This window comes from Pteropus alecto, unplaced genomic scaffold, assembly GCF_000325575.1.
Source record: "Pteropus alecto unplaced genomic scaffold, ASM32557v1 scaffold131, whole genome shotgun sequence".
Classification (NCBI taxonomy): Eukaryota; Metazoa; Chordata; class Mammalia; order Chiroptera; family Pteropodidae; genus Pteropus; species Pteropus alecto.
Window position 1 is genome coordinate 1,835,026 of NW_006434709.1, and position 15,748 is coordinate 1,850,773.

General features: G+C 41.5%; 1 protein-coding gene across 2 annotated transcripts in view; it reads left to right on the plus strand.

Moving 5' to 3' along the window:
• The window catches only part of TGFA (transforming growth factor alpha), a 93,129-nt gene extending 87,207 nt beyond the window's left edge, over positions 1-5,922 (plus strand). For both annotated transcript variants that reach the window (XM_006909509.3, XM_015587640.2), the window contains exons 5-6: positions 116-225; positions 2,102-5,922. In XM_006909509.3, the coding sequence (XP_006909571.1) occupies positions 116-225; positions 2,102-2,109 (118 nt within the window). In that variant the 3' untranslated portion in view covers positions 2,110-5,922. The remainder of the gene's footprint in view (positions 1-115; positions 226-2,101) is intronic.
• The last annotated feature ends 9,826 nt before the right edge of the window (positions 5,923-15,748 follow it).

The window sequence follows — 15,748 nt, forward strand, 5'->3', positions numbered from 1 at the left end:
CACGGAAGGGCAGTTTAGAGCCCAGAGCTGCCCCTACAGGCCCCTCAGGAGGATGCTGCACCAGCTGGGTGCTCCTGCCAGGCTCCTGCCTAGACCATGGTCTCTGTCTTTGCAGTTGCTGCCAGGTCCGAAAACACTGTGAGTGGTGCCGGGCACTCATCTGCCGGCACGAGAAGCCCAGTGCCCTCCTGAAAGGAAGGACTGCTTGCTGCCACTCAGAAACAGGTAAGGGGCTGCATCGAGTAAGGGCCTTTTACACTTGGGAGATAACATTGAGTAGAGAAAATGACCACCCTCTCCAGGTCAGAGCAGAAGTTCTTGGAAACAGAAAGAAGGGAGAAAAGGAAGAAGATATTTATCACACCAAGTCAGGTTTAGTTTATTCTAAGGTATGTTTGACTCAAAAGGGAGCTCTTTTATTCTTCCTGGTGACTGTGACTTTTAACAAGTTACTTAGCCTCTCTGAGCCACAGTTTTCTTATTAAAAAGACATTGTGCAAATTGAGTAAGTACTGACAGAGTACCTAGTATAGTATATCACTAATTGTAGACATACAATAGATGTTCATTTTCTTTCCCTTGAGAAGTCACCTACCTTTTTCCATCCATGAAATAAGGGTTTTGGCCTATAGAAGGTCTCTAAGGAGTCTTTAAACTTAAATCCTGCAGCTGTCATTGTTTACTATCATTTCATGAATATTTTTCAACATCCACAAAGAAGATTGGATATCTAGATGTAGAGTCAAGCCCATATCTCAGGAACCTTCATCTGAGCATCATGGAGCCAAATTGCTCCTTTATCCAGACAAGCTCTGAAAGTCTCACATCAACAGTTTTTCTGGAATACTATTTTGACCAAGAAAGCCCATCATAGAAGTTCCTTTCCAAGAAGTACTGGGTCAGGAGACAGTCACCACAGGCTGATCCACCCAGAGGTGTCCTTCTCTGGTAAACACTTGGCATTTCAGAAGCTCAAGGTTTCCTGGAAAGGGTAGGAAGAAAAGCAGCCAGGAAGTTGGAACACTAATGTGGTCATTAAACATCGTGGTATCTGACTTGGAGGGAACTGAAGGCCCAGAAGCACCATTTATTTGTTCTTCAAGGACCATAGTATTTGTGCATGGGCAATTCTTTTGACTTGGGAGGATGCTAATCCATTCATCCTCATAATCGCCTTGGGTGATGTGGGTAAACTGAGTCCACTAAAGGCCTGCATGGGTCCCACCACGAGTCCGTAGGGGAGCTAGGATGAGAATCAAGGCCTTTAAACTAAAGGCCCCACTTACATCTCTTCTACTACCTCTGGGGGACATCTTTTGAGCTAATAATGAAGGTAAATATTTTTATTTTGTCTTTTAGCACCAATTAAAAAATTGTTTAAACCTTTTAAGAAAATTTAGAGTAGATTTTTGTACCATTTGTCTGCACTGCAACAGAGTAATTCAGGGTAGAGTAAGTTTCTTAATGTTACTTTTTCTCTACCCACATCAGAAAGGACTTTAGCTTTGAACCTGGGAATGGGTCTGGCCTTCCAGAAAAAAACCACTGAGGCTGAGATGACACATACCTCCCCAACTCCAGAGGGACCCTGGGAGGGGCCAGGATAGGAAGATGTCCAGGCTGACTGGGCTCGGGAGCTGCTGAGAACATGGTCCAAGCTGCCTCACCACAGCAGCCACAGAGGATGCCCCCAGAGCCCCACCCATTGAGAAACAATGGATCCCTTCTTGTCTGACCATAGAGGAAGTCATTCTGCCACCAGAGCCCTACACCAGCTTTAGCTGCCCACTAAACCACAGCTTCTGGGGGAACTGGCCACAGGCTGGGTTGAATCACCTCCAGTTGAATTGAGGCCCACACAACAGAATGCACCCCCATTCTCTTCTGCCACAACTCCTTTCACTTTTGGTCAGCCTTTCCTTGGGCGTTGAAAGCATCGTTTCAGATGCTGCTGCCCCTGAAGCTGAAGCAGCAGAATTTGTACTCAGGCTTGACTGGCCGAGAGAACCCGGTGACATTGGCTGATGCATCTCCAAGTTTCTGTCTCAAGCATAGCTGGGGTCCGACCCACAGAGCTTAATCTGTTTTTTCTTCCTTTCAGTGGTTTGAAGAGCCCAGAGGAGTTCGGCCAGGTGGACTGCAGCAGCCCTGATGAAGAAAGGACTTCTTCAGGATGGCCCAACAAGAGATGCCCGGGGTGTGCTGGCAGACCTTTCCACTCTGCCTGCGATCACCTGTGCAGCCTTTCTGTCTTTGGTGGGCCTTCCTTCGAAACTCTGTCAAGAACTCTGTCTGCTTGGGGTTATTCGGTGTAACCTAGAAAAATCAGTAGACCACAATTTAAAGACTGGTCAACAAGTCAACAAAGAACTGCAAAGGGTGGACTTCCTGTTTACCTAGATAAGGTGTGTGCATCAGTCAGCATGTGTATAGTTGTCTTCTGCCATTCATGGATGCCAGGCTGTATTTCTTTTTAATGGGCCATTTCCCCACAACAGTATGCATCCTGCCCAAAACCAGAGATTCCTATAGTTGTTACGGTTTTTTTCTCATCCATTTATTGGGGAAGAAGGTGGAGAAAGGGTAACTGCTCATTGTTATGTGAAGATGCCACATTTAAAAAGAGCTGTGTCTGTCCTCTGTCCATGAGACCATCAACCAGCCCATCGTCTTCCACATACACATGATGTTGAAGACCCCAAGTCATCACCACCCTTGGAGATAATTTATTTGTTAGATGGATGGTTTTATTTTTAATCTCAAGACAATGTAAAAAGCATACAGCTCTTTAAGACTTCTACATTAATGATGGACATATTGTTAGCTGCAAAATTATACTGATTAAAAATGTATGACCTCTTTGGGACAGCTAAGGCTTAGGAAAAGCCACCCAGGAGGTACAGAGATGGAAGCAGAGGATGAGTTGCTGGCGGGAGCAAAAAGTGGGGTTCAAAGGTTGTGTCATTTAAGACAAAGCAGATAAATGCCCCTGGATACATTCTGGTGGAAAAGTTAGCCAATTTGACAGCATAGATGTCACCTCTGTCAGGGAAGATTGGAAGAGAGTGCCTGTGTGTGCGTCTACACAGGTTAAACGCAGTACTTACTACACTGCTCCGCAATTAAACATCGACTCCCTAGTGAGCCCTCCAAGAGACTGTTTAGAAAAAGAGCATTAGCAGAGAGCCATGGGCATTTGGGGCCACGTCCATGAAAGAGGAACTGGTCATTTAGTTTCCATTTTGTGGCTTCATTTATTTGTTGCTTTATTTTCAAAGGGAGAAACTTAACTTTCCTATTTATTTTCAAGCATGAAGAGAAATATTCCAGTGATTTTTTTTTTTTTCTCATTCAGGATGCTGCTTTTATTAACAAAAACTCTAAGAAACCACCTCTACCATGTGGGTCTTACTTTCCCCTCAGAGAAGGGAGGAATTGTTCTCTTGGGCATCTGGGCCTCTCTGACCCATTGGCCGGGCTGCTGAGAAAGACTGGTTTCCTCCAACTAGGCAGTGGGAGCTCATCCCTAGGATCATTAAAATTTGGAAACAGAATAATAATGAAATAATATATGAACTCTTTATGTGAGGGAACTCTTTCTTCACTAATATTTGGAAAAAAATTAAAGATTTCCGTACATTGCACTCCTTGCATTGTGAAATCGACCTTTAAAATATGTCAAGTTGGCTTGAAATTTCTATCAGGTAGTTTCGTTCTCCCCTAGTTCTTCCCCAGTCTGTCTATTTCAATGACTTTTCTCTTCCTTTCTTACAACTGAGACAATTACATGACCCATGTCTTAAACTTTGGCACTTTTTTTGACTCATGCTATACCCGAAGCACAGAGCAGAAATGGGAGCTGTTCACCAGCTGGCCACCTAACCATGTAACTGACACAGCTCCCACATTTTAATTACAAAAGAAAACAGGTTTAGGTTTACATTTCTTGGCCCAGTCCTACAGCAACAGGTATGTGGGGCTAAGGCCGACTACAGCATCTCACTCAGAGACCAATCCGATTGACGCTGGTTTACAGACCCCAGTTTGCATTCACTTTTCCCATCAGACTCTCCTGAAAGTCTGAGATTCTGATTTAGACAGATTAATGAAAGTGGAGTAGTGTCAATTGTTTTTAACGTGAGGTCACATTTTTACTTTAGGACAATCTTTCCTCAGTCTTTTAGAGACTCTTTGACGTCTGATTGCCTTTAAAGAATATGAACTGTTGTGAAGAAGTCTTATGAGCTTTCTTCACCTAACAGATAGAAGGATCAGTGTCCAGTCATTAGCATCCAAGAGCTTTTGCAGAGGTGCAAGAAGATGCAGATGGAAGCAGAGGGAGCCTTCTTGGTTCCCTGTGGGGACTTCATGTTTAGTGACTGTGAATGCTCTGGTCCTCAGGACCAGGAAGTCACAGTTACCAGTGCCCCTTCCTTGTGACTATACAACCATGCAGTGAACAGGCTCAAATGTGTGCTTCACTAGAAGTGCCTATCGGATCAGTTCTCTGTAAACCAGAAGGTCTGAAAAAGAGTTGGAAGCAGAGGCTGGAGTCAAGGCAGGGGTGGTTGGACCTTTATCCATGCCCTAGGATATGACAGCCTTGTTTCTTTGGTGATTTCTCTTCTAGAAATCAGATGGCCAACAAGCTTTGGATTCCTGTGCCATTTCATAGCATTGGTACTTCTTTGTTTAGCTATAAAAATATCCTCTTTTCAGATTAAAAATGCATTTGTAATCCATGTCTGCAGGTTCGTTATGTAACGATTAGGGAATCATTCCCAAGACCTGACCTGATAGGCAGCCACATCTGGGAGCAGGGAACACAGCTGTTTCCAATATCTGTCTCAGGAGAAATGAAAAGACTTTTTTTTAAGGGAGGAGGCACTTTTACACTAATTATGGAGCCTGGATTCTCCCACTGTTCTACAGGCCATGACTTCTTTAAACATACTGGCAGGAAACTTTTTCTTCTAGATGAAATGATATACAGCAGCCAATCGTGATCTGGAAAACAAGTCTGGACACACATGGGAGAAAGCAAGATGTGAGCTTGCCATTGTGTGGTAGCAGAGGAGGTGGGCAGAATGTCCTCGGAGTTTATTTTCCTGAGAAAAGAGAGGGAGGTGGGATTGACACTCCTCCACCTACATTGGCGAGGGAGGAGAAGATGTGGTTCTAGAACTTCTTGGGAGATTGTTCTCTGCAGATGGAGAAAAGTGGCATCTTCAGCCAGGTCTCGCAGGGCCAGATTGTCTCAGTGCACACAGGCAGCTGGTTGCTTTTCCAGGCAATTTTGGCAGAAATGGGTCAGCCAGCCTCCAGCACTGCTCAGGGGACCCTGACCCCTTATTTTCCCTTAGTAGGATCTGGATTTTGACTTCTCCCAACCTGCTCAGTGAGGACGGGGGATGATTTAAAAGCCCAAGGCCAAAGGGGACATCACAGAAACAGGCAAACATCTATGTTTGTTCTTAATGTTCTAACATAAGACCTGTTCTCCGCAGCCCCTGATTTTACCAGGCTTTCTGAAAGATCTGGTGGTAAGCACACACACACGGTACTGAAAAGTGACCCCTCTTTCTAGTGTAATAAGTGACTGAAGCGTTAAACTTTTCATTATCTTTATTATAACAAACCTGATGCTTTTTTTTAGAACTTGTTACTCTGACTTCTGTATATGTTGCACTGAAAAGGTTAATATTTAATGTTTTAATTTATTTTGTGTGGTAAGTTAATTTTGATTTCTGTACTGCGTTAATGTGATTAGCGGTTCTTTTCCTTGATATCTGAATTATACATATTTAAAGAGTAGTGAGCAATGTAAAATGCAGTTGTATTTTTCAGTAATATGCATTGTTATTCAGTTGTACTGTACCTTGTTTGGAAGGATGAAGGAATGAACTCTTTTTCCTAAATCAAGACTGGATCTTTTCTTTTGCGAGATTGGGATATTGCTGAAGCAAATTAAAATTTTTCTCTGCAAATGTGAATGATTAGAAAAAATTAGATGTTCCTTTTCAAAATGTGGGACTCCTAAAATGAACCACAGTTGATCTGCTTGAAGAAACCAAATTCTCTGAAGTTCTTCTCAATATATAATATTTCATCTACTATGTGTCCAACGATATGCTAACTAATGTATAGGAAAACGAAAACACAATCTCCGCCCCAAAGAAATTGAGATCTAGCTGGGAAGACAGACTGACAAACAGAAAATCCCAGACTAATTTTAGACAAAACACAAATAAACCATGAAATTGTAAGGTAGAGATTATGCATTACTTGCTGTAATTCTTAAAGTGTGGTCCCCAGACCAACAGTATCGGTATCACCTGGGAACTTCACAGGAATGCAAATTTTCAGGCCCCACCCCAGACTTGTTAAACTCTAGAGATGCCCCATGCACCCTCCAACACCCAGGTGCTTCTGATACATGCTCAATTTGAGAACCACTGTGCTGTAAGACTCAGTGAAGAGCAAATTAGTGTAGGGCTACAGTTTTTAGGAAAAGTTTTATAGAGGCAGGGAAAGTGAAACTTAACACAACTTACCCCTTAGCGTTCAAAGGTAATAGACACCAGGAAGTATGGTCTTAAATAAAGATGTGTGTTGATTTGGATCTTCTCTGTTCAGCCAAGTTAAAGGAAAAAAACAGTCCTCTCCATCTCCTGCCACACCCCCGCTCACCCGCCCCCGTCCCCTACTGCCCAGTGTCTAACGAAAGAATTGTTCTAAAACTGTCAACCCGGTTCTTACAAGCCTCACTGCACTTGAATTCCCATAGTTAAGCCTCTGCACTTCTAATCCATGTGCGTACCTCACATGCGCAACATATGAGGAGCTCATGGAGAAAAGCAGAGAAGCGGACTGGCGTGAGATCTTAGTCTCAAAGGAAGGTTCAGCTCTCTGTAGCCTGGAATGAGTGTGTGGAGACTGTTGTCCAGGTGCCACAAGGCTCGGGATTGGCCTGACTTGCAGGAAGATGGACACCCAGGCACCTTTTTGTCCAGAGTTTCTTTACCTCTGTCCCTCAACAGAGTCTTTACCCACCTCTTAGAGAGAGGGCAAGACCTCTCTCTACACATACTTGGTGTGCCCCCTCATGACCCTATTCCATCTTCAGGGATATCTCCCGGCCTTACTACTAACCCAAGGAGTTTTCTATTCATCCATCCTATGTCTTTTCCTCCTCCCCAATTTTCAAGCCCTCTTCCTCTCAAGACTGCCTGCCTGCAGTGGCTGTCCCTCATCCTAGTTAGGTACGCTGAACTGTTTGGGGTGTTGAGGGACACAACCCAGGAAAAATGACCTATGAACTTTGAGTCAAGCCAGACCTCCTAGGTGACCTGCAGTTGCCAACTGGAATACATGTTCTAGACTGTTTGAGCCTAGTCTTTTGGGGTACTGTTGGCCCAAACTTCAGAGCCCTGTTTTGCCTGGTTTCTGTATGCCCTAACTCCTGCCTGGCCCACTTTAGGGGTGTCTGAGTGTGACCTAGCCTTGCCTCCCCTCTAGCTCCGAGCTCCTTGCCCTGCATGCACCTGGAATTCTAGCACCAGCTCTCTTTCTGTCTCCTGAAACTCCTTCTTCCATATTTGCCCTCTGCAGGACTTGCTACTTCTGGCAGGCCCCAAGGTTTCTGCCGTGGCCCTTCACCTCCAAAAAGGACAAGCCCATGGTCATAAAAGCTGGATTAGAAATTCTTATTCCACTAGACTGGTGGCTCTCACCCTAGTTCAACTGAATTCTAGAATCTGTGAGTGGACCCTGGGCACTTACATTTTTTCTATTATAGTCAATGTACAATATTAGTTTCAGGTATATAACAGTGATTAGACGTTTATGTAACATGAAATGATCACCCCAATAAGTCTAGTATCCACCTGGCACCATAGTCATTACAATATTATTGACTATATTCCCTATGCCGTACTTTGTATTCCTGTTACTCTTTGTATAACCCTGAGCAATTTTTTTTTTCTGAGCTCTTTTTAAAATCTCTCCTAGTGATTCTTATACAGTCCCTTCTGCTCTTTGAAAAACACCAGGCCCCAGGGAGCAGATGGCATGGGAGAGTTTTGATGCCTGGAGCTGAGAGTGCCTGGTATCCACCCAGGGCATCCTGCCCTGGTCCCTACTTAAGTATCCTTAAGATCCAGCAGAGATTAGCCCCTGGGGAGACTTGGCGGTTTGGGCCTCCTTTCAAGTGGGATCTTCTAAGGCAGAGTAGTGAGAAAACACCTGTGGGGCAGGGGCCCGTAAGGAGTACCATGTGGCTGGCACTTGAAGTCATGCGCAAGTGGGCCATGGCTTTTCAGGAGTCAGATTTTGCAACTGGGAATAAAAACACGGCAACATTTATGCTGAAAGAGAAACAGGATTGAGATGGGAAAAGGCCTCTTTTCAGAGACATTTGCTCCGATGGAAGCTTCAAGCCCTGATGTGCAGCAGCACAGGTGTCCCGCTGCCATGAAGTCCTCCATGGCAAGTGCAAGGCCTGCGGGGGAGCCCGTCTCAGGAGGTCGGGGAGATACAGTTGAAAGCTGGGCAAGGGAACAGCTTCGTCGACCAGCACATCCTAGAGGGGCATTCCTCAGGTCTGGAAATGGGACATACCAGAAGGACTGTGTTGTGAGGAGCCGGCATCACTTAACCCCACTCCCACCAGAACAGGGCAAGCACCACAACCTCCCCTGCAGCATGACTCTCCCACCTGCCTTTGTAAAGAAACTCTCAACCAGAGCACAGGGTTCTGGGCCCCACTGGTGGAAGGAGTCCCAGAAGCGAAGATCTGGTGTAGGCTACAGCTCAGGTTCCCCTGCATGTTACATGGGGTGCTACTGATTCTCTGAGCCTCTGGGACCTATTTAACTCTTGCCTTTTTAGCTCAGGAAGTTGAGATAAAGCTTAAAAACTACCCACTTGCACAGCCCGACTCTTGGAATTAAAAATCTAGTGTAATCCTGAATGCAATTAATATCTTGTCCATGGGAGGCCCCATTCTCCAGTGACTTTCATGAGAAATATTTTCAAAGAGTCAATGGCAAACAGGGCCACAACCAGAGGATTGTGGTTCCAGGACACCACTTTTAGAAGTGTTTAGGAACCCAGAGGAAGGAGGAAATTTGTCCTCGAACAAAGAGGTATCAGTCTGGCCTTAAGGAGCAGGGCCAGGAGGCAAAAAGGTTGATTTCGGCTCCATAGAGGGTCTTTTTCATCATCAGAGCCACCTCCTGGCTGTGGCAGACTCCTGGGTCAGTGCACTCGCTAACACCAAAATGATCAAACAGAGGCTGAGTGACTTCCAGGGGCGCAGGAGGTTCCCTGGTGAACTGGTATATGAGCCAGAAAACCTCTGGGGGCCCATCCACCTCTAGTATTCTGACCACATCTCCTGCCCATGAGTCCATGGGTTACCCCAGTGCTCCAAGCCTCTACCTCCCACAGTCTTTGTGAGCCCAGAGTTGAGCCTCTGTCCTTCCCCTTTTTCTACTCTGGGTCCTGTGGCCTCCCAGAGCTTCACAGAGATTGAAGGGCTTCTCAGACCCCACCCAGCCTGCTTCTCTCCACCTGTTGGCATTGGAGCCTCCTTAGGAGGCTCCCTATACAGGAACCATAGCCTGAATGACTCTGGAGAGGGCCTTTCCTGGTTTCTCCATCCCCAAAGACCTAGATATGCCTGTGATTTGCCCTCCCAAATCCACTGTGCCCTGTGTCTGGCGCCTGACCCCTGTGTATGTCTTCCCCAGGGCTCGCTTGCTATCTGGCTTCAGATTCAACCAATGGGAGGCTCTGAAGGAGAGAAGAGGTATTTCAACCTCACTCTCACCCTGCTCCGATGCTGCTGCGTCTGAGCAATCACACCCCCCAGCACTAGGCTCTCGGGACCTTCCTCCCCAGCTCCAGCTCTCAGCACACTTCATTTACACCACTTACTCCCTTTGTCCCCTTTATTTGGGGGGAGGGAGGTGCTGTCACAGCTTCCCACATTTACTAGTTTAACTCTGCCAATCTTCCCCACCCACTCCCAGCTCTTTAATTTCCAGGAATGATTAAGCAGAAGCTAAAAAATTAAAAATGCCTCAGGAGAGAATCTAGTAATCCGAATTAGTACAACTATTTGATGAAAGCATGAGTGCCCATGAGTATATCCGAATCTGGACTGAGAGGTAGACATTGTGATAAACGGGAGTGCACAGACCCCTTCTGAAGGGGTTGGTCACTTCTCAGTTCCAGCCTGTGTTAGATATCCAGGAGGGTGGCCAGATTTTTCAGTTTTTCAAGAAAAGCAGGAAATCTTGATTTTTTTTTTCATAAAATCTCTACTTCTAAATGTGGCTTAAGATTATAAGCCAGTCTGTGGCCCCAGCAAAATCTGTCTACAGGTTACCATCCATTTGCAGCCTCCACTCTCAAGCTGTTTGCTTGTCTCTGGCTCTGCCAGGCCCTTTTACAACTCTCTGTCTTCAAAGTTCTCTTTACTTGGAATGGCTTCTTCTTTGAGCAAACTTCTGTTCCTTTAAGAACAGGCTCACACCTCACTCTCTCTGAAGCCTTCCTTGAGCCCCCATGCAGAGCCTTCCCAACACACCCAAAGCACATCCCAAATCTATGGATTAGAAGACTTAACATTATAAAGATGGCAATACTCCCCAAATTGATCTACAGATTCAAAGCAATCCCTATCTGAATATCAGCTGATCCTTTGTAGAAACTAATGAGCTGATTCTAAAACTCATATGGAATTGCAAAGGATCCAGAAGAGGGAAAACAAAGGGGAACAAAGTAGGAGGACGCATGTTTCCTGATTTCAAAACTTACTACAAAGCAATGGTAACCAAGGATCAATGGAACAGAATTGAAAGTTCAAAAACAAGGCCATACATCTATGGCTAACTGACCTTTGACAAGGATGCCAAGACAATGCAATTGGTAAAGAGTAGTCTTTTCAACAAATGGTGTCGGGACAATTGTATATCTACCTGTGAAGGAAAAAAGTTGGACCCCTATCTCATACCATATATAACAATTCAAAATAGATGATAGACCTAAATATAAAAACTAAAACTATGAATTTCTTAGAATAAAACATAGAAGTAAACCTTGAGACCTTGAATCAGGCAATGGTTCTTAGATAAGACACCAAAACAAGCAACAACATAAAAAAAATAGATAAATTGGATTTCATCATAATTAAAGTCTTTGTGCATAAAAGAACACCATCAAGAAAATAAAAAGAATCCACAGAATAAGAGAAAATATTTTTGAATCATATCCCATAAAAGTCAAGTATCTGGAATATATAAAGAACTCATAACTCAATAAATAGACAACCCAATTAAAAACTGGACAAAAGATTTGAATAAACATCTCTCCAAAGATATACAAATGACCAACATGATGAAGAGATGCTCAGCATCATCAATCATCAGAAAAATGCAAATAAAACCACAGTGAGATACCACTTCATGCCAACTAGGAAGGTTAGAATCAAAAAGTCAGGTAATAACAAGTGTTGATGAGGAAGTAAGGAAATTGAAATACTCATACATTGCTGGTGTGATGTAAAATGATGTAACCAATTTGGAAACAGCTTAGCAGTTTCTCAAATGACTAATCGTACAGTTACTATATGACTCAAAAATTCTGCTTCTAGGCATAAACATAAAATAAAAATATATGTCTACACAAAAACTTGTGCATGAATGTTCATAGCAGCATTACTCATAATAGCTAAAAAGTAGGGGGGAAAATTCAAATGTCCATCAAATGACAATGGATTTTTAAAAATCTGATGTATCCATACTATGGATTATTATTTGGCTAAAAAAAAAGGAAAAGAGAAAGGACAGACAGAAGAGAGAGACAGGAGAGAGAGACAGGAGAGAGAGACAGGAGAGAGAGACAGGAGAGAGAGACAGGAGAGAGAGACAGGAGAGAGAGACAGGAGAGAGAGACAGGAGAGAGAGACAGGAGAGAGAGACAGGAGAGAGAGACAGGAGAGAGAGACAGGAGAGAGAGACAGGAGAGAGAGACAGGAGAGAGAGACAGGGAGAGAGACGGGGAGAGAGACGGGGAGAGAGACGGGGAGAGAGACGGGGAGAGAGACGGGGAGAGAGACGGGGAGAGAGAGAGAGAGAAATGAAGTCCTGGGATGTGCTCTAACGTGAATGAATCTGGAAAACATTAAGTGAAAGAAGCCAGTCACAATAGACCACATATTGCATGATTCTATTGACATGAAATATCTAATATCTAAAATAGGCATATCTATAGATTAGTTCTTGTCAGGGACTGGGATTTTGATTGTTTTTGTTTCAACAAAATATACATTTGCTGAAAATGCTGTTGCTCAATGTCATGACAATAGGGCTTAAAACACCAGGACAAGTTACATGGGAACAATATAATAATTTGTGATATTTTCTTATAGCCAATGAGAATATAGATCTGAATAATATCATATGGCTAACTAATTCATGTTGTTTGTTTTCGATTTTTGGTTTTTAACATGAGAAAAGAATTTTTGGACATGTGCTCATGTTAGACAACATTGGAGAATAAGTTATTTTGCTTTGAGAATATTCTTGAAAAGTTTAATGTAGACAGGTCATAATTAGCATAACCACAAACTGTGCTGTTTGTGATGTTAACATGAGACTTCTGATGAAACTTCCATGGTGGCATCATTCAGTAAGGAAACAATTTAAATTCATTGTGTCATTCCATAGGAACGTCTTTGTTGCTAAAACACTAAAAAGAGAGCACACGGTAAATGTAGTAATTAACTCTATATACTAAATTCCTACTCTGGCTTGACCCAAACAGTTCAATGCCAATATGCCAGGCTGCTGCACTACACAGAGGTTATGTGACTAACTAGTGTCTTGATGCAAATGTAATTTTTTTTTTTAACTAAGGGCAGAGAAAGGTTGTCACAAAGGGCAATATTATATTTTTTTATGGCTGAGTAATATTCCATTGTATATACGTACCACATCTTTATCCAATCATTGGTCAAAGGCCACTTAGGTTGTTTCCATGTCTTAGCTATTGTGAATAACACTGCAATGAACATAGGGGTACCCATTCGTTTTTAATTGATATTGTCAGGACAGTTTCCAAATAAATTGCAGTCATTCACACTTCTATCATAGAAAGAATGCACATTTTCTGCTTTCTTGCCAATCCTAGATATAATAAACCTTTTTCACCTTTGCTGGTCTGGTACCTGAAAAAATATATTTTAATTTGTATTTTCCTGACAATTCATGTGATTGAGCATCTCGTCAGATAATAATTGGCCATTTGGATTCCTTCATCTCTGAATTATATTCTTTAATAATTTTTAATTGGCTTGTTTTTCTTTTCCTTATAACTTTAGATATTTAAGTTGAAGTATATTATAAGAAAAAGTATCACAACCAATCCTAGGGCACATCCCAGGACTACAAGGATGAAGGGCAGCTAAAAATACATTATGATAAGTCAAATAAGACAAACCATATGTTGGAGTCTATTTGGTAAAATATTTGATAAAATCCAATCCCCATTTCCAATGAAAAATATAAAATCTCCTAGTAGGAACAGAGGCCACCATCTTAACAGGATTATCTTTTCAAGTCAATAGCCATTATTATTCTTAATAGAGAAACACTAAATTATTCATTTTAAAAATCAAGAACTTTTCATTATCATCACAGTTACTCAGAATTATTTGGAAAGATCTGTTTAGTACAAACAATAGACATGAAACAGAAATTAAAAATACAAGACAAAGAGGAAATATTATCATGATTTAATTGTATACTTAGAAAACTCTAGCAAAGCAACTGGAATTTTTGCAATTAAAGAGTTCAGTATATTGATTATATATAAGTTGTTTAATAATTGATAACATTCCAGCTCTCAGCTTGTGTCATTTCCTCAGAAAGTTCTCCTTCACCCATCCTGGCCAGCGTAGAGGTGTTTTGTTTTGCTTGTAATGTGTTCTCATGGTATCTTATTCCATTTCTTTAGTGCTCTTATTCCAGAATGTGCCTATACGTTCATTAGGGTGACTATCTGATTAACGTTGGTCTCCCCCACAGCGTTATATGGTCCATGAGTGCACGATGTACCTGTCTTTGTACACCATTAGAATCCCAGAGTCAGCATAGACCTTAACACATACGAGGTATTCAACAAAATTTACTGCATGAGATCCTAGGGGGATCTTTTTAATAGAAACATAAAATATCTGGAAGTGACCTAAGAAATATGCAGAATGTATATGAAGAAATTATTAAACTTTAGTCAAATATATTTTAAACAGAGAGACAGTTATGTTCCTGATTTGAAAAAAAAAAAGTAATGTCATAAAGTTTATGTCTCCCCAATGTAGAATAGATTTGAATGGCAAAGAAAATTTAGAAAAATAAGGATAGAAGTAAAATTATAATGGACTTTAAAACTTATGTTGTTTTATTTATCGGTTTTATAATAAGTAAGAATGAAAGAAGCAATGCAACAGCATATATGCATGTGTATAATATGTACACTTATTACTTTAACAACTTAACGGTAAAGTAATATAAAATAGTAAAGTGAAGAAATCAATTGAAACAAAGAATTTGTGATCAACAAATGGAGATTGTTTGAGAACAAATGGAGCTTAAAAATTGATAAATTTATTTAAAAAATAAAATAATTTACTTAAGTTAGTTTCAAGTATACAATACATTAGTTAGACATCTATAATGTTCATAAAACGATCCCCCCAATTTCTCCCTCCCTCCCCCGGCCCTCCACTTAGCCATCATATTAATGCTAACTACATTCCCTCTTCTATGCTCCCCTGCCCAACTATCAACTACTAATTTGTACTTCTTTAACCCTTCACCCCATTCTCCCAGCCTCTCAATCCCCCTCCCCAAATCGTCCTCTATAAAAAACTGATTCTTTTAGATCCTCACCTTATATACTGAACTTACATTAAATTAGATGGATTAAGAAGTGAGATGTAAAAAATTCAAAACATGGGAAAGAAAAAAATAGAGGTGATCATTTATCAAAAAAGGGGCACTTTCTCAACTTAGAAGTGACCAAAAATATCACAAGAAGAAAAGACGACTTTACTATGTACAAAAATGTAATTTATATACAAAAAATAAAAAGGCAAAGAATAGAAATATAATTGCTACAGATTTAACAAAAAAATAATATCTTTCTTAAATAAGAAAATCCTATAAATTAGTTGAAATGTATAAAGACTGGAAAAGACAAATGGACAAAGATTATGAATACTCACTAAAAGAAATTACTATTAGTGAACAAACATATGAGAAAAGTTCAACCTTACTGACAGAGAAATGCAAATTAAAACTGGATCCCATTTTAACCCCTACAAAATTAGCAAAGATTAAAAATAATAAGGTCCAGTGCTGGTGAGGATGTGATGAAAATGGCTTCTCATATATCCGCAGTTGGAATATAAATGGGTAAAATTCTTTTGGAAATAAAATATCAAGAGCATAAAATATGATTTTGCCAAAAGCTAATTCCCAAAGATTTAAAAGATCTTTTCTTTAGAAAGTTATTCATCATGTTTTTTAACTGAGTAAAAATCAAAGATAACCTCAATGTCCAATACGCCTTATCACTCAATGGATTAAAAGGCAAACATTTGAAATATTTACTCCCATGGAGCAGAAGGGCAAAAGCTTGCTCGATCTTGATTTTCAGTACGAATACAGACCATGAAAGC